The 25,492-nt window shown below is 40.8% G+C and overlaps 1 protein-coding gene across 1 annotated transcript in view; it reads right to left on the bottom strand.

Moving 5' to 3' along the window:
* Nucleotides 1–2,419: 2,419 nt before the first annotated feature.
* Nucleotides 2,420–25,492, bottom strand: part of ubl3a (ubiquitin-like 3a) — a 32,572-nt gene continuing 9,499 nt past the window's right edge. The window contains exons 2-5 of the mRNA XM_034549564.1: nt 9,150–9,258; nt 7,503–7,589; nt 6,160–6,237; nt 2,420–4,221 (exon numbers count right to left, since the gene is read on the bottom strand). Of these exons, the coding sequence (XP_034405455.1) occupies nt 4,169–4,221; nt 6,160–6,237; nt 7,503–7,589; nt 9,150–9,258 (327 nt within the window). The 3' untranslated portion in view covers nt 2,420–4,168. The remainder of the gene's footprint in view (nt 4,222–6,159; nt 6,238–7,502; nt 7,590–9,149; nt 9,259–25,492) is intronic.

Genomic DNA, 25,492 nt, shown 5'->3' with positions numbered 1-25,492 from the left:
TGCCAATGAGAGGACTTAGAGCTCTCCTGGGGCTTGTCAATCAAGTTGAAGGTATGTTTCGATAGACTGATTATTGGATTAATGGCAAAGTGGCAAAACTGTATCGTACAGCTTCCTGTCAGTGGCACAAACATGCTAATGGCTTATGTGAACTATATAATGATTCTAAAATAGTATTTATTGTTATTTTGACCTGCTCTCAGAGTTTCAACAGTTTGGTGGAATTTTGCAGATTTTTGATCTGCTGTGAATTATTAGTTGGCTTTTTTGATGGACCCAGTAATGCTGCACCCAACTTTCCAACTTTCAGAAGCAATATTATTACATTTTTAGCTAAACATTAACAATACTCATATTCAGTTCATCTAGATATCATCTTTGTCATGTTCAACAGAAATATTTGGTATTTGGCAGCGGGATGGAGACTTCTCTCACTCGCCCATCCACGTTATTCTCTAATGATATTGACTCCTGTGTAAAGAATATTTAAAAATATACCATATGCCACTCAATGTAATATTTCATCCAAAGCACCCTCTGTTGTCCATTTACAGCGCTGGTGGTTAATGTTGCTATGCAGATATTTAGCCAGAAGATGGCGACATCCTCAAATCTGACATAAGGGTCAAACACAGATAACAGAAAATTATATCTTGCCATGCTGTTTGGTTTATCTTTGGTGGATGTTATCCCATAATGATATGCCAATATGACCCATACAAATAGAGTAATGAATGTGTGAGTGTAGCTTTGTATGAGCTTCCTCAAATGAGGCCTCATGTTACACCCTGTTGTGATCATGTAATCTGTCATTCATGTTAACAGTCTAGCTGTACACTTAAATGACACTGTTGTTAATAATATCACTTCTGCAAAATGTTTACTCATGCAGTTTCACACACTAACTTTGAAACAATAATGTGCCTGTATAAAGACACTGGTGTATTGTTCAGAGGCCAGGCAGCAGCAATACTGAGTGGTTCAATGTCACGCAAACAGAATCTGAGTGGTACTAACTACTGTAACCACAATCCTCTCTGTCTGCATTTAGACTCTTTAAACAGTATGTGTGTGTGTGTGTGTGTGTGTGTGTGTGTGTGTGTGTGTGTGTGTGTGTGTGTGTGTGTGTGTGTGTGTGTGTGTGAATACCAGGAGAATAGCTGCATTCATGTCACAGTGTGGACACAGCATGGTTGCAAGGAGGGATGAAAACAGGGAGGAGGAGAGGAAGAAACTACACAGGAGTTCACTGAAGGCAACAGAAGTCCAGTCAAAGCAACTAGAGCTGTCATCTTTTAATAAAATACATCACTTCACAGCTCAGAACTCCCCTCATACGTATGCTGCCATGCCACAAACGTAGTTGGCATTCAAAGACTTTATTTCTTTACTTGAAAACCATCTCAGCGGCAATGTAGCATCTCTTGTTTGTTCAGTGTGTCATTAGCAAACTATTTAGGCAAAACACATGTGAAAAAGGGCCGTCGGGATGGCAGGCAGTCCGTACTCCATGTTCCACTCTGTTCCTCCTGCTGTACTTTGGCCAACTGACTGTCGTGCAAACTGGATAAATGACTTGACAGCATCACATGGTTGTCACAGAAAAATGGTGCAATTAAATTGTATTCTTTCTTGCATTTAAGACCTCATAAGTTTGTCATCTTTGTTTGCCCACTTTCATGTAAATTGACAAGTCAACAACTCTTAACTGACAGGCAACAATTGTTGCCTTCAAGGTGGTGTCACAAGCACCTTCAGAATCAGTTGACAGCCAACCCACAAGAGTCCTACGCAGTGCTGCACAGCCCAGTCAAATTACTTAAGTTCTACTCACACTTTTGAGTTGCTTGTACTTTGCTTGAGTGTCTCTGTACATTTTACAGCGAGTTACTTTACACACAGCACACAATAATCTTGTGGTGGAAAACGTATTCAGATCTTTTTACTTTTGTGAGATGATGAATGGTGCAGGAACGAAGGAAAAAGAAAAATGTTCTGCTAAACAGATTTGCAATATTTTCTATAATTTTTGAGGGGTCATATTCAAAAAGGTTGAGAACAATGTTTACATGTTGTCAGAAAGTGCAGAAATTATAATAAATATAATATATATAAAACATATACAGTATATAACATAACACTCTTTTTAAAGAAAATAATTCAAGTACTTTTCATAACTTACTCAACTACACATCACTGGAGAATAACTCTAACTGTGTATTATGTGTGTAAAGCCCTAATCCTAACTTTGGACTGTCTTTCACTGTCTTTTCAGAAATGACGCAGAAATACTTCCCAATCCACTTTTATGTCGTCGTCAGCTAAAAATGGCGATCTGATTTCGTGCTCTTGTTCACAGAAGGTTGTCGAAGTCAGGTGATACTCGAAAGATTTACAAATTCAGTCATGACAAAAGGCAACGCATTTGAATAACCTTTATTTAGTTTACAGATGTATTCCATTTTGGAGTTTGGAGGGAGAGAGAGCATTAGTGCTATTTACAATTGGTTTGAAAACATTTAGCTCTGTACAGATTTGAACCCTGATCAATATAAACAATATATATTTTTAAGACCTAGTGCTGTTATAAAGCGTATCTTTAAAGCAAAAAAAAAAATACACAGAAAAAAAAGGATTACATTAAATTATAAACAAATGAAAAAATAAGAATAAAAGAGCACAGAAGAAAGTTGATGATTAGGGAGTTGTTGCTGTTGTTGAGCACTGAACTGGCTAGAAGCTAACCGTATACACAATCATAGACTAAACACCAATATACTGTATATCAACAAGATTAGAGTGATCATGTTCTATATAAGATTCATATTAAATATACTCTACACGTTACCATAGTTTGGAACATTACTTCCATTGGAAAAATATAAAATAAAACCAGAAAAACCTTTTATACATTTTTAATAATCTGATGATGGAGCACATGCTTCGATTGTGCAAACTGGATTTATTAATGCTGAGAGAGAGAATTAGAGAGCAAGAAGCAAATTAAGACAAACAAGGAACCTTTTCCTTCACAACACTGTTCAAACAAAGGAGCACAATAAATCTTTCCTCGAAGAAAGAGATGGAGGGATGGTGCATCAGGGAGGGACGAAAACTGACATGACGTTTTATTAATCACAACACTGGTCGGTCAGTAATATGCATGGACTGTCAAAACACAGTCACACATGTCATGGACAAACAAATAACCAAAACAAGACCACCAACATTGGTTGTTTTTCTATTTGTTTGTTTGATAGGCTTTGTTTGGCTAAGAATATGACGACTAAAAGACGCAGGACGTGTTCGGCCTCTACATCGCTCTGCAGACAAAAAGGAATAATTTCTCTCCTGTGACCTTTAAGGGCACATGCAGAGGAGGGCAGTAAAAAGGACACAGGTGTGTTTATATATGTGTGTGTGTCCTGGTTTGAGTTCTGATCAGGCACGTCTGAGTTTCGTCTGCTGCACCGAGGGAGGTCACACAAGCACATATGGTTGGATCTGTAGACAGGATGTCATAGAGTGTGTGTGTGTGTGTGTGTGTGTGCGTGTGTGTGTTGGAGTGTTGTTAGTGGTTAAAATTCTCAGCGGTCTGTATGAGAAAACAAGGCCACACACACAAACTTGGGCACTGCATTACTATGACAACCAACTAGAATGAGGAGCTTTTAACAGAATGGCTGAGGATGGTTAGACACGTTGTTTATGTGTATTGTATGTATGTATGTATGTATGTATGTATGTATGTATGTATGTATGTATGTATGTATGTATGTGTGTGTGTATGTTTGTGTGTCTGTGTGGCAGAAGGCTTAAAAAGGTGTGCATTAAGAACAAAAAAACCCACATGCAAATCCAGTTAATTCCACAAATTTTCTGTTATGACAAAAGAAAACAAGTGCGACAAAGGAATCAACTCTAATGTTAATCAATTTCCTGCTCCCAACTCTTGAATCAACTCTTGTGTCTTGAATCAGCCTCAGCCTGCTGTCTTTCTATAAGTGTGTGAGAGAAGGAAAACAAAAGAAGCAAAGTGTATGTGTTTGTCCGTTTGCATATCCGCATTGTGGACGAGTTTCAGGACCGGAAACAAACTCAGTAGGTCCAGGATGTTGAGGACGAGAACAGAGGAGAAGGATGGAGGGCCGGCGGCGGCGGTGTGTATTCACAGAATGACACAGCAGTTACTCTCCCCGGTCTTCTCTCTGTTCCTCTGACCTAAAAAACACACGCACACACACACACACACACACACACACACACACATCAAGACAAACATACACAGACAGCGTCATCGTCTGACAAGATGCTTTGTTGGCCTTTATAATGTGAGCGCTGTACTTCTAACATTTACCTCGCAACTGTAGCAATTAAAGATAATATAGCTGTAAAATCCTGTCTAATGCCACATTTTGGTATCTGATGAGCCCTCGTGGATATGAGACTCAAACTGGTCTTTCTGGAATTAATTTGATGTGTCGCCGATACCTGAAGCAACACGCTCACTTAGTTATTCTGTTAAGACGGTTTCATAAAAACAGACTGAATGCTTAAAACACTACCACCAAACTTCCAGGTAATCTCAGAATTAAGAGCTTTGTTTTAACAGTCAGGGAAGCCAACAAACATGGTTACTTAAAGTGCAGCTGTCAAGCCAGTGAAAACAAGGCTCTATTTGTGGCATGCTAATACCGTATTTTTAAAAATACCGCTAAATCAAACGTTAGCGTAACTCTGTGTGGTCTTCTTTACTTGGCGCAGGTCATCTTCTTGCTTCCTCCATTTCCGTACCATTGATTCATTAATGTTGAATTCTCTCGCAGCGGCTCTATTCCCATGTTCTACTGCGTGACTGATAGCCTTGAGTTTGAAGTCCGCGTCGTAAGCGTGTCTCTTGACAGGTGCCATTTTGGGGTCCTTATACACACACACACTGTAATATTATGGCGAAGCACAGTATGTATTACTCCGCGACGCTCCAGACTACATACACACCAAACACGTTGCGAATCTTTCGCACGTCTGGATCCCATGTGAAGTCAACGCACAGACGCGTTTGGTTGAAATTCGCCAGGCGTTGCGATAGACGCGTTTTGCGCATTGCGAAATTTCGCCAGAGTTGAAATATTTCAACTTCCAGCCAATCAGCGTTGAGATGCTCCACCTGTTGGGCTTTTGCTGCTCTGGTAGCGGAAGTTATCAAGACGGAGTCGGTGAAACTCCCCGAGCGGTGTGAGCCTACGGGTGATGTTATGAACCCAAACACGAGGGCGTTAGATGTTCCGACGTTTATGGGATGTCCTCAACAAGTATAAAGCAGAACTAGTGGTTATTTCGACCGTGGTGGATGGAGAAAATTATAACTGTTTTTACCGACACAAGCCACGGAGATAAGCCACGCCCCCTTTTCGCAACTGGTTGCGAAAGACACAAATGAACACAACTTGACTGGCGAATAAACTGACGCGAGTTATAAAGCCGTTTGGTGTGAACGCACCATAATGCTGCAAGCGGCGCGGCTTTGTAGTTTACCAAAGTCGTACTAAAACATTTTGACAGAGCGCCGTGTACCACACAAAATCGCTTCAAGGTCAGTAAGCACAGCCAGAATTAATCCATATATAAAGGCGCTCCGGATTATAAAGCGCACTGACGTTTTTTGAGAAAATTAAAGGCTTTTAAGTGCGCCTTATAGTGCGGAAAATACGGGTAATGTGTTTTTCCAGAACACAATAATAATTTTAAAAAACACACAGACACATACACTTTCTGGAGTAAAAGGAGGTAATTCTTCATTGTACCTTATCTTACTTTGGGGCTTGTTACAAACAACGAAAAAGCAAATTGATTATAGTCAATAACTAGAGCACTCTGTGCAACCTTAGATGTCCCTTTAAATGACTTTTTGTTAGGTTGAAGTCCCCGTCTCTACGAAAATAGACCTTCCACCACACATTCACAAACAGGAGACCTGTCACCTAATATGATTGATATCAGCTGTATATTCTACACAATGTGCTGTATATTGGGGATACACTTAAAGGGGACAATTATTTGCACCAGTAGCTGTTCCTAAAACAGAAGCAATGTGTAAAGATGTATAATGTCTGGTAGAAGAACATTTAAAGTTGCTCAGCGTGTGAACAGCCTGGTTACCTTGGGAATTTGGCTCAGGCAAAGTCTCTCTGGCAACTAAATGCATCACTGTGGTCTTCCCCAAGGGCAGTTTGAGAGCTAGTGGGCGAGAAGAGAGAGAGAGAGAGAGGATGCAAAGGTTATTCAGTGAGTTACAGCATATCTGTCTTCACAAAGTCATTTACCAACTAATAAACTATGGCTCAGGTCCTTTTGTTGCAGAATAATAATATATTTGCAGGTCAGGAAAGAGCCTGAAATAACTCAGCAAGCTCTTCAGAGAAAGGAAACGTTTCAAATACATTCACTTTCAGCAGGACTGGGAGATAAATCAATATGTGTTTCGATGACGTGATCATATGTTATTTATGTTGTCCAAATCAATGCTTGTCAGAATCAATTATTGACAGATCCCTTTGTCAACAGGAAGAGTTTGAGCTAAAATTGGAACACAGCAATTGCTTTGAACATCACATATTTGTTACGTATTTTCCTTATCGCAAACTACTGTATATCAATTTCAGAAATATACTATTTCATCCATATCTTTCTTTAAACTGTTACAACGCAAAAAATAATGTTACTTTGACAAAAACATAATCGAGCCCAATGTTGACTGTGATAGATCACCTCTCTAAAGCTTTTTAGCAGTTGATTTTTATCCCCAAATTAATGTAAATTAATGGCTCAATTGGCATTTCATATATTATGTTTATGCTTTGTAATGTAAAAAGTACACTTTGTAGTTCATACCTGTAACTCCCCAAAATTACTTGTGAATCACGTGTTGCGTGCCTTCACACGTGTGCCGTGTCTATATTTGCATTTCAAAACCACAGGGAGTTCTGGCTCGACTTTAAGAGGATTCTGTGTCATCGTGCAAACACATTGAACCAAAGATAATAGAGTTATCAGATAGTTTGCAGTAATGGGATGAGTGTAAAAGGGTTAGGGACGGCCTTAACCCTATTAACCAAATAAAAACACTCGTCAAATCTAAATTGGGTTAAGTAGACTCAAAAAGCCTAAAGGGCAGGGAGAAGTGAAGTGGGCTGCTGTCCCCTTTTTCCGCTTCACACCCCCTTCCTCCTTGTCTCTTCTTTGTGCTGCTTCAGGTCTAAACTGAGGCCCGTTCTGCCCTCATCCTGACCAATCTCTCTCCCCTTTTTTTGTATTTCCTCTCTCCTCCCTCTCCGTCAAAGCAGACTTGTCCGGAGCACTGAGGTACCTCTGTTCTGTCTCGGGAAAAAGATGAGAACGGCAAAGAACTTTCCAGCAACACACTTGTGGGATTTTGTGTGCATGTCTATGAGCACATGAGGGTTTTTTTCTTTTTGGGAGGTGTACTGTCTGTGTTTTCTCACCTCCTAGTGTTACGTTGCCATGTAGAAACCGGCCCTGGTAGATCAGCCTCAGGATGTTAGGACTGCTGACCTGCTCTTCCTCCCAGTCTGAAAGAAACAAGAGTTAAATAGAAACATCGGCATGAAGAAATCTGGAAGACAAGCCTCCTTTATTTTCTCCTTCCTGCTTATCTCTTCTTATTTAACCTCCTTCCCCATAAAGTATATTACCGTTATCTAATCTTTTATCTATACACTGTGTTGAGTATTCTTCAAAAAACACAAAACACAAGATCAGTTTATTTTTGAGCATTGATAAAGAAGCTTTCCCAGTAATTTAGAAATTATACAATTTCATTGTTAAGAGACTAAATTATGCTGAAGAAAAGCTTAAGAATTCTGAACTACTGTGCTCGTCAATATAAAATACCATAAACAGTGTAGTGAAACCAAATCATTGAACACAGTCATTGCATGGCGATGGAAAGAGAGACCATCAACAACCGCACTCAAGCTATTTTAGGACATTTAGGGCCTGTATTTATGATCATTGTATACAGAACGTATGACATGTGGGCTCTGTGGGATGAATGTGAGAAAGAAGAACATGAGGTGTGGCTTGGGAAGAGCTAGACAAAAGTGAAGGCATTAAATGAGAGAGGAAACAGTGGGGGGAGTTGCACAGCAGCAGCAGCAGCAGCAGCGTCTGGCCACCAGATGTTTTTGGTCTCCAGCTAAGCGGAGGGTGTTGGTGCTGACGGAGTGCGCCTGCTCCGGGTCTCACAGGGTTCAGATCTGTTGTCGCAGGGGAACACTGCACGCTTCCAAAACCAAACAATTCTCCTTGAGTTTTTTTTTCACTCATGAGTCCATCAGTATAGTTTATAGTTTTTCATGGCTGTGGGCTCCTCCAAAATTGGATTAGATTCCCAGCCCCGTGGGAAAAGCAGATTTGAAGGTGTTGGAAGGTCAATTATAGCACTGGTGTAGCAGCAGTTAGGAAGTGGGTGTATTACAAAAAGGAGGTGGCTCTACTGCGATCCCACATTCCTGTATGCAATGATAATCAGGCTAAAAGGAGGAGCACACTCTAATTGCCCTATACCAAAGAATGGGCACGTTCCCACACTGCTATATAGACCTACACGTAAGTAATTAGCAGCCGGTTTAAATGGGATGTCAGCTCTCTGGAGCCCCTCAGCTCCCTTCATCTTCAGTTAAAGAAACAGCCACGATAAGTGCATTAGCTTCTAAATTGTTTGCAATTATAGCTTATGCAAACACACTGCAGCTGTGCCTATGCAATAATTAGATCTATAACAGATAACACAACATGGGTATATTTTATTTATGTGCAGAATGTGGTAAAACTAGCAAATGTCTCAATATGTTTGACTAAACCCCACATACCAACATCTGATCAGAAGTCAGTTGAATCAGCATTGGACAATCCAAATGATGTGAACATGAGTTTGTAGATGTGTTATGGTATTTAGATCAATGGTGCCCAAAAGTAATTCATAGTGAAGAGTTACAAACATATCAAAGTAAAAACAATGTCTGGATCACCTCAGGATGATTTAATTGGCTTCAATATGTAACTTTTGCTCCATCATTCATCATCTGCCATTGCCAGTAACAATCGTTGAGGTAAATGGAGCTACTCACCCATTGGCCAGTTGTCATAGACGTGTTTGGCAATGTCCGCTGCCGAGTCGTTGGGAGAGAAGAGGAATTCTTTCGTCTTCCCGCTGACTAAAATAAGCCGCAAGTTTATCTGCAACAAAAAACAAGATATGTCTGTCAGAGCTTTATATGAGAAACGTCAAATGAAACGCAACACAAGCAACCGTCGTGTGTCACATTAAACACAGTAATACTCAGGAAGCACACAGGTTCAAGTGAAGTAATTTAATAGGAAACAGGAGAAGGATATGAGGACCCTGAGGAGTCCTTCCGCAGGATTAACTCCCATCTGTCTCGCCAACTTCCTCCTGACTTTTCTCTCATCCCTCTTGCTCTCTGTTTCTTTGTCTTTGGTTCACACTTCTGTCACAGTTGTCACCTTCTCACCTTCCCCACTCAGGGTCCGGATGATTTGTTTTGCCCTGTTGAAACCCCAGGTAAAATAGTTTGAACATATACTATATTTTAGAAAGAAGTTGAGGTATCTTCTATCACACATCTATTTGAGTCCAATTTAGAGGCACCATGCATAGATTGACAATGAAAATGTATTTGGAAAATGGAGAATGTTTTATTTTGTATTGCATTTTAAAGGTCAATTTGAGTATTTAGGAAAATTAGTACACTATTAAAACCTTCTGGTTTGTGGGCATACAGATAACTTTGATCACTATCATTTATGAAAGAAATTGTGGGTATCTTTGTAATTTCAACACAACCAAACCTTTTACTGTGTAAATCCGCCAACAAACCCAAACAATTAGCTGGACCACAACCGGCTGTTAAAATGTGCAACCTGCCTCAGATTGCGTATCCCAGTAGTCAGTGGAGACCGCCAAGTAAAACAATAAACGACTAATGAGAGTGAGACTCTTGTTCACAGTGCAAGTCCTCTCGACTGTGAGCCACTGAACAGAATCAATAGAAAAGGTAGGGGATTGTCATTATAGGGTCTACCACATGATTTAGGTGTGGAAGGACTTTATGATCATTATTATCTGAGACATATAACAGTCAGAAAACAGCCCGTATTGAATGACTGAGAAAATATTGAGGACAACTTTTGGGTACCCCAAATTTCTGTACCAAAACAAAAATGGACACAGAAAACTGGATTACTCTCAGAGTGCACTGCACTATTTTACAGATTCCTCGCTGTTTTTTTGTCATCTTAAACATGTCAACCAATAGCCTGATGTAGACAGAAAAAAACGGATTCCTTGTTTACATTTGACATGTGATTTTACTGTGAAGAGCCAGAGCAGAGGTCTGTGGTGTGAGTCTGACTTTGCTTTCTATGTTTGTGTGTCTAGCCTGCATGTGTCATTGTTTCTAGCATGTTTTCATCCATCTGTTAGCCCTCTATACCCAGCCGCTGCCCCACCAAACACACACACACACACACACACACACACACACACACACACGTGTATACGTATACACACACGTGTGCATACTCGCAATACAGAGGCGGCTGCAGTGATGTAACAGAGCTAACACCAATGGATTGAAACTGACATCTCTGTAAGCATGTTAGCGAATCAGCTTATAGGGTTAAAAATGGAGGAGCAATACAGAGAAGCTCATATCAACACATACAGCGAAGGAAAAGATGCCACAAACGTTCATTTACACGAGAAAAGCCGCTTCAAAGAGATCAGATGAACTTGATAGCTTTGAGCTTTTTATGTATATGCAGAATATTCTGAGCCATAAAAAGCACACTTCATGCAAACGCTCGCGGCAGGGCAGAGACACACAAACGATCCTACACATGTGTGTGTCTGTGTACTTTCTTTGACTGCATAAAGAAATTGAAATGAATGGTAATTGACAGCAGTTTCCTGCTGTGGTTCACAATGGACAGTTGCAACTATACTGATGAGATACAGATCATAAAGCAGGAATGTGCAGAATGCTGGTGAGTGATTGGGAAATGAAATGTATTCCATCTGCTGCTGACAGTTCTTCACAAATAGACTGTCTTCCTCATCATTCCTGTCTTCATGTCTCATTCAGAGAGGAAGCCCCTTTAAGTGAGCGAGGTCTTACTCCATCCTGGTTGATCACCTGGTCGTTACCATGGTGTCACCATGGCGACAGTCACTGGTGGGTGGCTTAACCTGATAACACCTACAAGATAGCTCTACCCCTCCTCCCTTCCCCCTCCTGAAGCATTTCCTACAGTGTCACATCATATTGTCTTCCTCTCCATGCAGCAATCTCTGCATCCGCCCTCCCTCCCTCGCTCTCTCGCCCTCTCTTTCTCTCTCTCTCTCTCTCCGTCCATCTCTCGCTGTGCCCGGCGTACAGTGGAGGAATGTACAAGGCATTCACTAGCGTCACTTGAACAACGTTAAAACATTCTCCTCATATCATCAACCCACACAACTTTTGCCTCTCTCCCCTCCTTTCTGCATTCTAGCTCGTGACTTTCTATTTTCTTCCCAGACAGGTGACAGAATAGAAGATTAACCTAAATAGGAAGCTACATAACCGATGCAGATGCTTCCATACATGGTACAAAGGTCATTGAGTATTCAAACAATACGGTGATGCCAACAGATTTACCACCTACAGGTGATTTTGAATTAAAGTGCTTGCTATTGCTCTCTACCAGCACCAGAAGCTCTAGTAGAGTTCAGGGACATGCAGGATCAATGCCAAGTAAAGCATTGTTTATACTCGTGCTTGGCGCCGTAGCGCCGGCCTCCGCAGATGGCACGAGAGCTCCGAGCACGAACGGAGGCGTTTTATACTAAATGGGAAGAGCGATGAAATATTCTCAGAAACGGGTGTACAAACAAAATGAACTGTGAAGATTCAAAAAGAAAACGATTGCAACGCAAACATATGCCCATAGACGGTAAGTGTAAAAAAAAAAAGAGCAAAAATACAACCTCAACAATGCCGAGGAGGGATTATAATAATCTGTAAACTCGTATCTCATACTCATTGACTACTTTATTGCCTTTGTACAAGCCCTGTATTACATACATTATAAAGAAACAAAGGTTTAATATCCTTGAGCAACACCTTACGAGGACACTTTAGGTTGCTTTTTCTTTCCATTGACATCCATCTTTTTCCTCGCATCACACTCATACTTTTATTCCGATTTTAACTTAATCAAGGTCTCTCCCTCCTCCCTCCTTCCTCCTCCCTCCTCCCTCCTCCCTCCTCCCTGGACTCTCTTCTGCAGAGGCTGATATTGAGGTTTCACAGCCAGCTCAGGTGAGATTATTGAAATATGATCTATCCTCTGGAACGAATGCAATAGCTCCCGGCATTGGGCAGAGCAGCATATCATGCGTTCACGCATAAACATTAATATACAGTATCCATATCTGCAGGCAAACACTCATGCATACAAAGTTCATGTCCGACTCGTCCCTCTCTCAACTCATGTCAGAAATCTGCTCTATGAAGGCTTTTCTAGTTTGTAAAGCTTGTGGAGAACTAGAAGATAGTGTGGGTATCACTTCCCCAATGTGAGCATGTGAAAGTATTTGTAATGCGGAAACTTCCTGGTGCAGCAGCAGCTTCTCATTTCTGTCCACTTCCGGCTGCATCCACACAATATGTTTTCATACAGTGTGTATGTTATAACGCTATTACAGGAGGCCAGCTTTTATTTGAGCGTTTTACGAGCGGCGTGTGCAGTGGCGTTATCAGCCCTACAGAGCGGAAGTATGAAGGCACAATGTGGACGTTTGAGTAGTGTGATGGACATAAAACAGATTTGTCTCTTGTTATCTATTCTTATTTTGTTCTGCACAATTATTAACCAAAAAAAGTGTAAATGCTGCTTTCCAGTAAGACAACAGCGAAAAAAACAAATGTATTGACCCATAATGTAGTAAAACTTTGATTTAGTACATTTCATACTCAACATTTTCTGTAACTAAGCAACAAACAGAAAATAATCTGCTTTCCTGTTTATGGTGGCTCACACATGCCTCTTGGACATAAGCTATCATAGGTTATGTGTTTCCGGGCGTGTCATATTGGACATATTATTTCTAAATACGTTGACAAAACCCTTATTTTTGTTTTAAAACAAAAACAATCTCTGAACACACTCGCTTTAGTGGGGATGTAGCCTCATGTTATGAGGCTACAATAATGGGACCCTGCTACCAAGTCGTGCCATGGTGTAAACATGTGATCCAAACCCTCTTGGCTAAACACTGTTTGCACACGGTGGAGAGCAGGAAATGCAACGCTATCTATAATTATTCCTCTCCGAGTACCACTCTCAACTCTTACTCAAGGCAATAGAGTGTGTATGTGTGTGTGTGTTTTTATATGTGCTGTGTTTATAAGTGTGGTAAAGAGTATTACTGCCCTTTAGACCCTCTGCAGCAGTCAACAAATTACAGAGCGGGAAGCCTTCCTGTGGGAATATATTAGACCAGCTTTATGTGTAGTCTGCGTAAGGTTAGCTACTGCTGTCAGTGTGGATGCCTAACTGTATGAATGAGTTTAAGATTAGCCCGACTGGGGTCTGTTTAAAACAAGCGAGCTGGATCCAGCAGCCAGCCTGCTTTAACTCGCTAATTAAATCGGGTGAAAAGTCAACTGTAAACTCAAGAATGGAGCTTTGAGAATACAAATCCCACGTGAATGATTTTATTGATTATTACTCGTAGGTGCTTTTCTTTCTGGCACGTCTGTCTATATATCTGAATGAATATTAACAGCTATAAAATAGGAGACATTGCTATGTTGCGCGCTTGTTGAACAAACCTGAAACAAAAGAAGAATAGAGCAAGATGAGCAGCCAGAGAGACTCTCCTCTGATTTTATTAATTAGCACAAAACTGAGTAAACAAAACCGCTTCGCAAGCTCTTAGTAATTTGGCAAACGCATGAAGAGTTATTGCAATATTAACCCACATTAGCACACACACATTCTATCTTTTAATTAAAAAATACCCTGAAAAGAAATCAGTGCAGTGATGGAACAGCGTTGCTGAATGCAGCTCCACTTCTTCAGATGTCACAGTACGCTGAAGGAGCTCACAGGAAAATAAACTCTTTGGATTTGTCAAATAGCCTCATTTTGAGGTTGACATATTTAATACAGTATTATAAATAGTATTTTTCTTTGTGTGAGTTCCTGCCTTTGCACACACACACAGACACACAAGTTCCGTAACTGCGGCTGACTGATGAGTGTGATACGAGAAAAAAAGCCAAAGGCGAGGGCTCCTAATCTCGGTGTGGTTGTGAGTCTCACCGTGCTGAGGGTAGTGCAGTACTGCAATCAGTGTTTTCTCACTCAAACTTAAATTGGTGGTCTTTTTTTTTTTTCTTCCTCAAAATGGGTTTTCTTAAAAATCTATTACTAACTGGAGATAAACAAACACAGTTGAGACAACCAACTGGCTATTTTCATCCTGAGGAGAAGGAGCAGAAATATGTCACATTATCTGCAGAGGGTGCTGTAGTTTGGATTAAATGGGACGTAGTTCTGCTTAAAAAGCAGTGACGGTGTGAATATTGTTATCAAACAACTGAGAGACCTTCAGAGAGCCCACAACAGATATTTGCCTTACTTCAAAAGATACCGATACTTTAAATCTTCACTTTAGAAACATGGGAGCGAGGATATAGCCATGCTTTTTGCCAATTGTAATTTATTTATGTGCCATCATGTCATACTAAACACTTTTCATGCATTTCGGCTATCCAAATATAGCTTCAATATCGAGGCACATGACTATATGTGCCTGGCACAAACATCTGCGTCACTGAAGTCAGCGAAGGGATGCAACAGACCGTTTCACTGAAGTAATGATCTAGAAATAAACAGTAGGACCTTGACCCAGCTGAAGTTTGTTTATTATTAACTTTACCATCTTTATAGGGCACTTATCTACGATGGCTCGTGTGTCATAGTTTGTTTTTACCTGCTTAACGAACCGCTTGTATTACACAACATGCAGCATATGCAAAACATTAGGTATCTGTTGTTTCCATGGGGAAAAAAAGGTTAAACAAAGAACATTAAACAAATACACTATGAAATAAAGTAAGACAATAAGTGAGGTAGTCCTGTATGTATGTAATGTTTACCTAAAGAAACCAAATACAGAGTGTAAGAAAAGCTCCTTTTCTTGAGAGAATTTGTTTTTGCTGTAAGATGATAAAAAAGAAAGCTCTAGTTAGGGAATCTGATACGATCACGGTCACGATTTATTCCAGCAATGCTGATTATACCTACAGCCCAGGGTCAATAATATATCAGGAAAACACGATCAGCGGTCAATAGTTTCCTCAAAAACCATTTGACAGGAAGAAAAATGCACGTTACTCTAAAGTCCTCGCAGAGGGCTCGGGGAGCTTTCTGCTCTTCTATCAGCCAAAGCCAATTGGCCTTCTTATCTTGCTCCGTGGCAGTGAATGGAACAGATTTGATGGATATCAAAGGCAAAAATCACCAAAAAAAATGTTTTTTTAAAAGTACTTGGACAGCTTGACATCATATGATGCAATTTCAGGAAAAGTTTGTGATTTTCAGAGATTTGCTCACTCTCGCTCAAACCATGTGTGCATTTTTAATCTATCATTGCTCTGATTGTTGCACAAAATGAACAGTGTTTGCTGAAAGGCAAGCAGGGTTCACACTACAATACATTCAGCAAAGCATTCACGGTCCAGATTTTGCAACAGATAAGACGAATCAGCATGAAATGGACAAAAAAGGCCCATTAAGATTTCACATATTATCGATGTCTTGATCGTAGAGCATTCATACAAATCATCAAGCGGTAGCTTCTGCTTTTGCCTCTACATGGCTGAAGCATGAAATGTTAGCTGTAATTTGAGATATTAAGATTCATCATGTGTCTAACAAGCAAACAACTGGGCTTTTCTTCAAAGAAATATGATGCAGTGTCTGTTGCAAAATGTAAATAACCTTCGGCTGATGTTTCTGCTGCATTCCTTCAGGCATATTAGCCATGTCTGAAGGAATACTACAGGACCATACAGTGGCCTCATCTCTGAGATCATATTGAAGTATTGTGGAGCATTTAACAGATATATAGTCTCATGAGTTGTTGGAGACCAACAACAGAGATAAAGTGGACTGGACTTAATTTCATAAGGTGGAATACACACAACTCCAAATCAGGCCTATGCCTGCTATGCCTATGGTGTCAATGGTGTGTTCACAACTTGTTTTAGTGGCCCAAGAATATCTACCATAACAAGTTTAATGCCTGTCCAGCAGAAACATAATAATGAACTTAATTTAGGTGGTAACACACATTTTCTAGGATCCGTTCCCAGTAGCGTTTCCTTTTCTTTTATGTATGGAGTGAGAAGCCTGTTCACTGGACATAACACACAGACCTTCCTCCTGTTGGACTCTGCTCAGGCCATTAAACATTAAAGAGAGGATATACTGTAAAGGGATCATAAAGGCCGACACCACATACCTATATCCGATGCACTTTCTGGTGCATCATGCTAACTTCCTGTGGCAGAGGAGGCTAATAGCTACATTACAGCTTTATTAATCTTGTTAAATTACAGCTTTTTTTCCTTCAGTACATCATCAAACATCCTGTGGCCGTTTAATTGCCCAATGCAAAGAAACTCTCCACTTTCGGCTCCGCTGCAAAAACCATAAACACATATCTATGCTGTAATTATTTGGGAAAAACTTATTGGACATTGAGGATTTTTGTGTCTTCGGGTCTTTTTTTTTTTGTCAGACTTGAACTCTGACCCTCAAAGTGTTGGGCGTGCAGCCGTGAACATCATTATCCTACCGCTGCAGTTAAAGCTCTGAGTTTTGGATCCAGGAATAAAATTAGGTTTACCAAAACCCCCTTGAGTTGCTCTCACAACTATCAGTCATACGTCTCATTACACAGTTGCCCCATCATACCTCATCTCTCTCTCCGAGCCCTCTTCCTTTTGTACTGTCATTCAAAAAGACCCATTCTTTGAAAAGCTGACGTCCTCATCACAACTATGAAACCACTCTGCTCCTCGTTTCCCTCCCTCTCCTTCCTGTCACCAGCCTGATAGGCAGTTTCCTGCACTCCAGCCGGTACTGTACCTGACAGCTTCCTGCTCTCTGTCCTCTCTCTTCATCATTCCCTTCTCCCCGTTTACAAACCGATAACCCTTTAATCCATCAGCTGCTTCTCCTCGTTCACGAGACAGGTAGAGCTCCCTTTCATGCTGTCATCTCCCCTCCTGGTTTCTCCTCTGAAAACTGGCTTAACTCACGCACACACCCAGGACTGCATTCCTCCCTCCTGACAGACGCCAGGGAGGCGCCTTTGATCACACGTTCTTCCTATCGCTTCCTCTCTGTGATCAGAGCGTTCACAAAGAGGTTGACGCAAGTTTACCTCACATGGCTGCCTCTTGCCTCTCCCTCTACTCTTTGTCTTGATTCTACACTTTTCAAAATGGCTATTCAACACCTCAGGGACAAAAGAATTAACATGCCAAATGTGAGCCGAAACTGAAGTTAATGACTGTACAGTGACACACACACACACACACGGCAAGAAAGTGAATAAACAGAAAATGTGTTTCCAAAATGACAAATGATTCCTTGAACATAAAACGCATGTGGTTTTAGCATCTGAAATTCATTAATGAATCATTAAAAAAGGTAATCCTGTTTTAGGCCAGACTGTTGGAAGAGGTGATCATCTGAGGTCACACCAGTCATCTACGCCGCAAGTTCCTCATATTGCTGTTCTGCTAAACACACATTGTAATGCTTTCATATTGGCATCTGAAGAAATAAACAACACAAATAGTTTATGATACAATCTCTTCCACTTGAGTATTTTTACTATTAAGCCCTTAACAAGCCATTAGTGATCCCACTTTACAGTACAGTATTATATATGTATTTAAACTTGTTCAAATTGTTTCCGTTTGGCACTCTTAAGCATTCTTTAATCAGATATTTATGAATGTCAATCAGAAAGGACAGCAAACTTGGGATTTCATTGTACCGTGCAACTTGTTCTTCTGTGCAGTTGACAATAAAGCTGTTGATGTTTTCTGTCATATCATCTCAAAAATGTAAATGTTGTGTTCACAACTTGTTTCAGCTGGCCAAGAATCCCCGTAGCTCCGATCGCAGGTTCAAGATGTTTCTCTTTGACATCCTTAACATCTGCAAACCTCATCGATGAAAATTACTGAGACTAATAGAAGAACCCACAGCCTAATAAGTTGTGAGACAAAGGTACAGCCCACCTCCACCACAGACACTTGCCTGCTGCTCTTCTTTACAGCGACAGCATTGAGTGTGAGATTTGAAAACATATCACCTTTGTTACTGCAGGTAGATTGTACAGAATGGGGGGGTCTAAAACATATCCACAGGTATGAAGCCGCACACCACTAGCCACCATTCTTCAAGACACACACAAACACAAACACACACACAAACACACACACAATCTTGACTCTTGTCTGTAAGGTGAACGTATTGAGCTTTTCCTCATCTTTACAGAGCCAACACGGAGAGTAAAGACAACATAACGCGAAGAGGATGGAAATGTAGTGAAGTGAGACAGAATGTCACTTAGCAGAAGATAATAAAAAAAAAAGGTTATACGTGACTAAATTCCACTGACAGCCCCATCCCCACAGCAGACCTTAACTAGGCTCCCGCTCCGCTGTCTTCATCTCATCAGGGAGAACAAAACTCTCAAATAGTTTTAGAGAAAGAAAATACAAAACACAGAGTGACGTGAAACAAATGAAAGGAACAAATGAAAAAGACAAACAGCGGGAGATGTAACAGAAGAGAGAGAAAGACAACATAGATCCACAGAGTCCCGAGCATCACCTCCAAAGTGCTGATGCTGTACAGACAGTATAGTGATGACGAGGTCTGAGGCTTTAGGAGGGCAGAGGAAACGCTGACATCTTTTGGAGGCGTGCCCGTGGGACTGATGGAGGAAATGAGAGAGGGAACTCAACGAGGATTCAAAGAGGGAACAACGAAGGTCAGAGGGACGCGGCGAGAAGAGGAAGCGTGAATGTGAATCTACTTTGTTCCTTTGGTCATCCACTAACTATTTTGCGTTTTGCATTTTGCTTTTTTGCTTATACATGAGCAATAAACACAAACACACATGCACACTCAAAAAGCCTGCTGAGGCTCTGCTTTGGAAGCTGCAGGATGAGACGCAAAATTGCTCTTGTATGCTTCAATCGATTCTCCTCTGATCCCTCGGTCAGCGTCTAGACTGTTTGTCCCCTTCTCCCAAACACAAGGCAAGACAAAAGATAGAGAATGGTATAGAAGTGATGTAAAGAAGCACAGGTATAACGGACTGGAGTCGATCCGCGATCCCTCACGGTTTGACACTCATGTGAGCCGTAATTTAACCATCATAGTGTGAAATAATGCTTTACTGCAGATTGTTCAAATATACCATCCGGTTATTGTCGTTGGGACAATGCATTTTAACGCCATCGTGATGTGTACAAATGTAATCTCGTAAAATTCTGTTTTAGGCATGAGGTTTATCAAATAGATGCAGGTATTTGAAGGAAATATTTTCACAGCAATATAAAATAGATGTTAGAGAGAGAATTATGACCTGGCTAACTTCCTCAATCAAGCTCTCTAATATATAATTATGTATCACATGAAACATGATTATTTATTTTTTATTTGAAAAAATACAATCTTTTAACCCCGAACCATTTGAATTGTTAATTGATCTCTAAATGTCCCATAGGTGTGAATGTGAGAGTGAATGGTTGTATGTCCCTACATGTGCCCTCGATGGTCTGGCGGCCTGTCCAGGGTATCCCCTGCCTTCGCCCTATGTCAGCTGGGATAGGCTCCAGCGCCCCCGCGACCCTAATGAGGATAAGCGGTATTGAAAATGGATGGATGGATTGAATTGTGTGTTTTATGCAAATAACCACTGAAAATTACTATAGATAAAAGGATAATATATATAATACAATTTTTCATGGTTAACACAATTGGTAAATCTCAACTCAAATCTATATCAGCCGATAATGACTGACACCCTGCTTCTCCATATACAAACTGTGTCAAAGTAAAGTTAAGAAACAGCTATTTTCAAACTTTTCTTGAGACAGTTGGGTCCATATTCTTGACACAATTATTTTGGTCACTTCTGTGCATATAAAACTGACTGCAACACTCTCTTTAAACAGCACAATGCAGAGTTACATGATGTCCTCGGTCTCCAAAATGTGCCTTACTCTAATCTATGAGCACAATTCATAGTTACATTCTGTGTGGCAAATGGAGCTGATTGCTGGCTGGGAAGCAGAGAGAAAGACTGAACTACAAAAAGGTTGATAAGATAATTAATTTCCAAGGGGAAGAACATTATCATAAAAATTACAAGGGCTTAATTTAACAAAGCTTTTAGGAGTAAATCTGACTTTCATTTTGTCTTTCTTCAGCATTGGGGTATTCAGCTTTGCATGCCACCTTAATTCTTGTTCTTTGTTTCAAGTAAAATATTAAAAAGTACAATAAAATACTGTTGAGCAGGAAAGCTGTATTAAACGTTATTATGTTTTGTCATAATTTCCGTGCAGTTCTGTTTTACAAATTAAACATTAATTGTCCAGCCTGCTCTTCTAAATGATGTCTGTTCCTGGGGAAGAAACCCGCTTCCAGCAGAGACACCAACCCAAAGGCCATCGAGCCACGTGTCGCCATGCTGCTGGTGTGAAGGGACCACACAGAGGGTTGATGATCCCTGATGATGGCTGTGATGAAAGGACCTCCTGTCCTCTACCTCCTTCCATTTGCTCTGCAGCAGCCCTGTCTGCTCCCCCCCCCTCACTCTCCCTCACTCACTCACTTCCGTCAGTGTGCCTCACCAATGTCGCTTCCTCCCCCGACCCCCCAGTATGCGAAAGCCCTAGAGTCAAGTAAAGCATCCCAATGCTGTTCTCTCCCTCCCAAGAGAACAACATACTATGTGGTGACCTCTGTCCCCCCTCCCCCTATTCTGTTTCTACATCCCCCTCCCTGCCCAATACTCTTTCCTAGGTGGTCTCCCCAGTGTGTGTATGATGCCCTGCAGTTAGGATTAACTTCATTTGTAACCTTTCAGGTTGTGCTTTCTTGGCACTTCTCCATGTTGTTCAAGGGTGCATCCAACATTAAGCACTAGGGCTTATATTATTGAAATATATTTGTACACAATAATTGACGTTATGCAATCTTACATTCGCAGCTACCCCCCATACAATTTAGAAATACATCTTGTGAAAAAGTGCTGTAATGCTGAAATGCTCAAAATCGTTTTTCCAGAGAACAATTTTGATAGTTGATTAATTAGTTCAGCTATTTTCTAAACTGAGCTCACTCACATGGTCCAGCATCTAAAATGTGAGAATGTGTTGCTTTACTCTGTATTATATAATATTGAATATATTAAAAATAAACAGAGTTATCAATTAAGAGAAAGATCTTTAGTTGCAGCTCTAAAATCCACAGACATGTGCTGGCTTTCCTGTTCGTCCAGTATTTACTGGTAATGGTTTTGCTGGAGAAGGACAAATGTAACTCAGTCCAGTAAAATAATTTCCATCCACCGCCATGATCCTGTGTGTAATGCTGCTCGTGCCAGGTGACCTTTGTGTGTTTTCAGCCTGACATGAAGGATTGTGGGTTGAGAAGACATCTTCAGACAACATCCATTATTCAAAGTGAACGGTTGGCCGGTAAATGCAATTCTGAATCTCAAATCCTGAAAACTTGTTGTTTTCTTCTAGATGATTTTCACCCCATTGACGAAGTACATTGCGGCTCCATAACTCATTCCCTTTCTATTACTATCGTTGTCCCTGTCCTCAGATACAATAAAGCAAAGAAAGGGAAAGAGAGCATTGACATCAGAGTAGAAAGGAGAAACGGGAGACAGCAGTTACATCCACAACGCTGCATTTTCTTTTTTCTCCCCGAGAAAACAGTACTGCCCTACAGTCACAACTCACGGGATGCCATGTGTGTGTAGCAGGGGAAATGTGTGTCTACATGTGATTGTGTGTGTGTGTCTGTGTGAGAGAGAGGCACACAGAGAGAGACTGCTGGCAAGCTAAAATGCCCTCTGTGCTGGAATTCACCAGATGGCACTGGACAGAAACAACCAGGGGTATTACTACCACACGCACACGCACACGCGCACGCACCATGTTCAAAGCCTATTCAGGAATGAAGAAGCAGGCAGTGACAGGAATAGATGCAGGTTTACATGCAATGAAAGCCTCTTATACAATCTTGCAGTGTTGTAAGTAACATTAAAGCATCAAATGTATTAGATGTATTGTAGATAGCACTAAATAATAATCATAAATATTAAATCATAATATTAATGATAATATAGGGAGGGGGGGGGGCACAATGCACTCCTGCCTTGCATCATATAGTGTGATCTAATGCAACACTCCCACAATAAATAATATGTGAAATTCATTTAATAAATGATCACAGTGACTGTTTGCAGAATGTAAGACATGCATCTGTAGGGGTTTCCTTTGCGTTTCCGTTTTCATTGTTGTCTTGTTAGAGATCTGAGCCCCTTGTTATGTTTGCCTTGTGCACAACAGGAAGAGGCAGCCTCAGTGGGGAGGCAGTGCAGGCAACCGCTTACACAAGCAACAACAGGAAGGCGCGGGGCAGCGAGGACGAGGCTGGGGACCCAATCAAGATCTTTGACTAACATTGTTCCACTCTAAGGCAGAACAAATATGAATACAGATGACATAAACAGCCATGGGGTGGTGTTTAAGAGATGTTGTGGTGCCTGTAAAAGTAGCAATAATTAAGATGTTTACAGCCATGCTAGATTGTATTATTACTCCTCATATATCCACCCGAGTTCACAAAAGAGTGCTTGCAGAGGTCAAGACCACTTTGAGAATGAAGCACACTTTGGCTTCACAGATAAAGCCCTGTTTATTCAACACTGTGACATTTAGATTAAAAATGAAACGGGACTACTAGTGAGCCTTAAACAACACCGCACTACGAACTGTAACTGTACCAAGATCAGCTGACTGAGCTATTCTGTGCCACGCTAAATGGAAGTCAGCCCAATTTAGCTAAAATGTGACAGACTTACTCGTGAACAAACATCTGAGCGTTCAAACCCACGAGTCTACACAAAAGCTTGAGACGGTGAACGTTGCCGTTGCGTTGGTAACCGTATGTTTAGCCAAATGATCTCTGGCACAGAGAAGCCGCTTCACGGAAATGTGTAATTAAGCTAAACAATAGGGTCAATATCTGATGTCCTCTTTTGTGAATCACAGTTCTGCTGGTTCCCTAAAGATAAATCAATGCTTCCTCATTACAAGTAACTAAGAACGTCTTCAATCATTCTAGACCAAGGTCCAATGCGTCATTAATGCTAGTTCATTCAGATCACACACACACAAAACAAACAAAACCCCTGCTGGGATCATTAGAGATATTCAGTCAGAGTGCTCCATAGCATCCAACATGCAATGACAAATTTGTGCACGACAGCATGAAAGCCAAATATACCCTCTCTCTATGCTCGCCTTTTCTCTCTATCATATTCACACACACACACACACACACACACAAACACACACTCCTGTATATGGCTGTCTTCTCTATCTTTGACTCTTCTGTGACTATATCATAAAATCTAAAAAAGATGCAAAAAAGAAACATCTTACGTCTCTCTATTGTTACCTCCGACATAACGACATTTCAGCAACAAGCCAAAACATTTCCTGCCAATTGTGTTTCACTTGCTATTACGGCTTAGTTAGTTAAAATATGGTCACGGTACACATGTAATGCCTGTCACATTTTGCCCAACATAAACTTGACAATCTTTCAGCATTAGGATCAGAAACACATCACAGTGTACAGAAAATAAACAGGAGTTTTTCTTAATCCAAGGACACCAAAAGTAGTATATTTCTACTGAAGTTGCTGAAAAAGATTTAAGTGGTTGACACAAACAATAACTTTAAATATAATAACCATATGTAAAATTGGCAGGATTATTGCCGTCTGTTCTCAAACCCCTGAAAGCTTAAATACTAAAGCTGGTTCACATTATCAGCTGACGATTAAGGCTCTAGTTTAGTTGGAGGATGAACTCTAGTTAGTTTAGAGGGTTGGGAGGCCCGAGGACGTTCATGAAGCGTTTTTTCCACATTCAGATTTGGAAATCTTGTCCTCGCGACACATGACACGACACGACACGACTCTCCTGGATGATGCAACAATCCTCTAAGTTTATGTTATAGTCTTACGTTTTATCATTCAAACCGTGTTACTGTGGAATCAGGTTTTATCCAATATGTTGCCATGTGGATGGCTTTAAAACACTACAATCACCATCAAATTTAACAATAGATTCCTTTTCGCCAGCAAAATGCAAAACATGTTCTGGCTCCAGCTTCTCAAATGTCATGATTTGAACTGTTGATTGGACATGAGAAGGTTGACCTGAGCTCTGGAAATCGTGGGTATTTGTGATCATTTACTAACATTTGAAAGAATAAACTATTATTCAATTAACCACAACAATAACCAGAATAATTGACTATGAACACAATGATAAGTTGCTGCTCCTATAGCTATAATAACATGAGGCCGGTCAAATATTCCGCATTGCTGATTGGGGTTCAACTACAAAAGCTTGTCAAACCTTTTACATTATGAACGCATACAAAGGTAATTCTCTAACACCCACAACAGAGTAAAAGTCTGGGTTAAAAGCATACATGTGAGGTCTAGAGGCCAGCTGATCCTGTTGGAACAGTCCATGAGGCTGACCTTTGGATGACTGCTCCGTGGCTAATGTCCGCCCTGTCTGGGACCCAAAGAGTCTCCACACTGCCCCCTCTAATTCCCCCAGTATGCATTGTCTGTCTGACTGCACTGGCACAGGACATTAGAATATTGGGAAAGATTTGAGGGCTGATTTAGAAATGGCAGCCTGTCCCTAAATGTATCAGAAAGAGGAACAGTCTATTCTTGTTAGCCACACACACACACACACACACACACACACACACACACACACACACACACACACACACACACACACACACACACACACACACACACACACACACACACACACACACACACACACACACACACACACACACACACACACACACACACACACACACACACACACACACACACACACACACACACACACAGCTGGAAATTGTTTCCAGTGCTGCTGAAAGGCTCCTTTTATTGAGCTAGTCAAACACCAGCCCCCCCCCCCCCCCATCCATTATTTCTCCTTCACACACTTGCACTCTAT

Source organism: Cyclopterus lumpus, chromosome 14 (assembly GCF_009769545.1).
Source record: "Cyclopterus lumpus isolate fCycLum1 chromosome 14, fCycLum1.pri, whole genome shotgun sequence".
Taxonomy (NCBI): Eukaryota; Metazoa; Chordata; class Actinopteri; order Perciformes; family Cyclopteridae; genus Cyclopterus; species Cyclopterus lumpus.
Note: the sequence above shows the minus strand (reverse complement) of the source record. Positions and strands in the feature narration are given on the sequence as shown.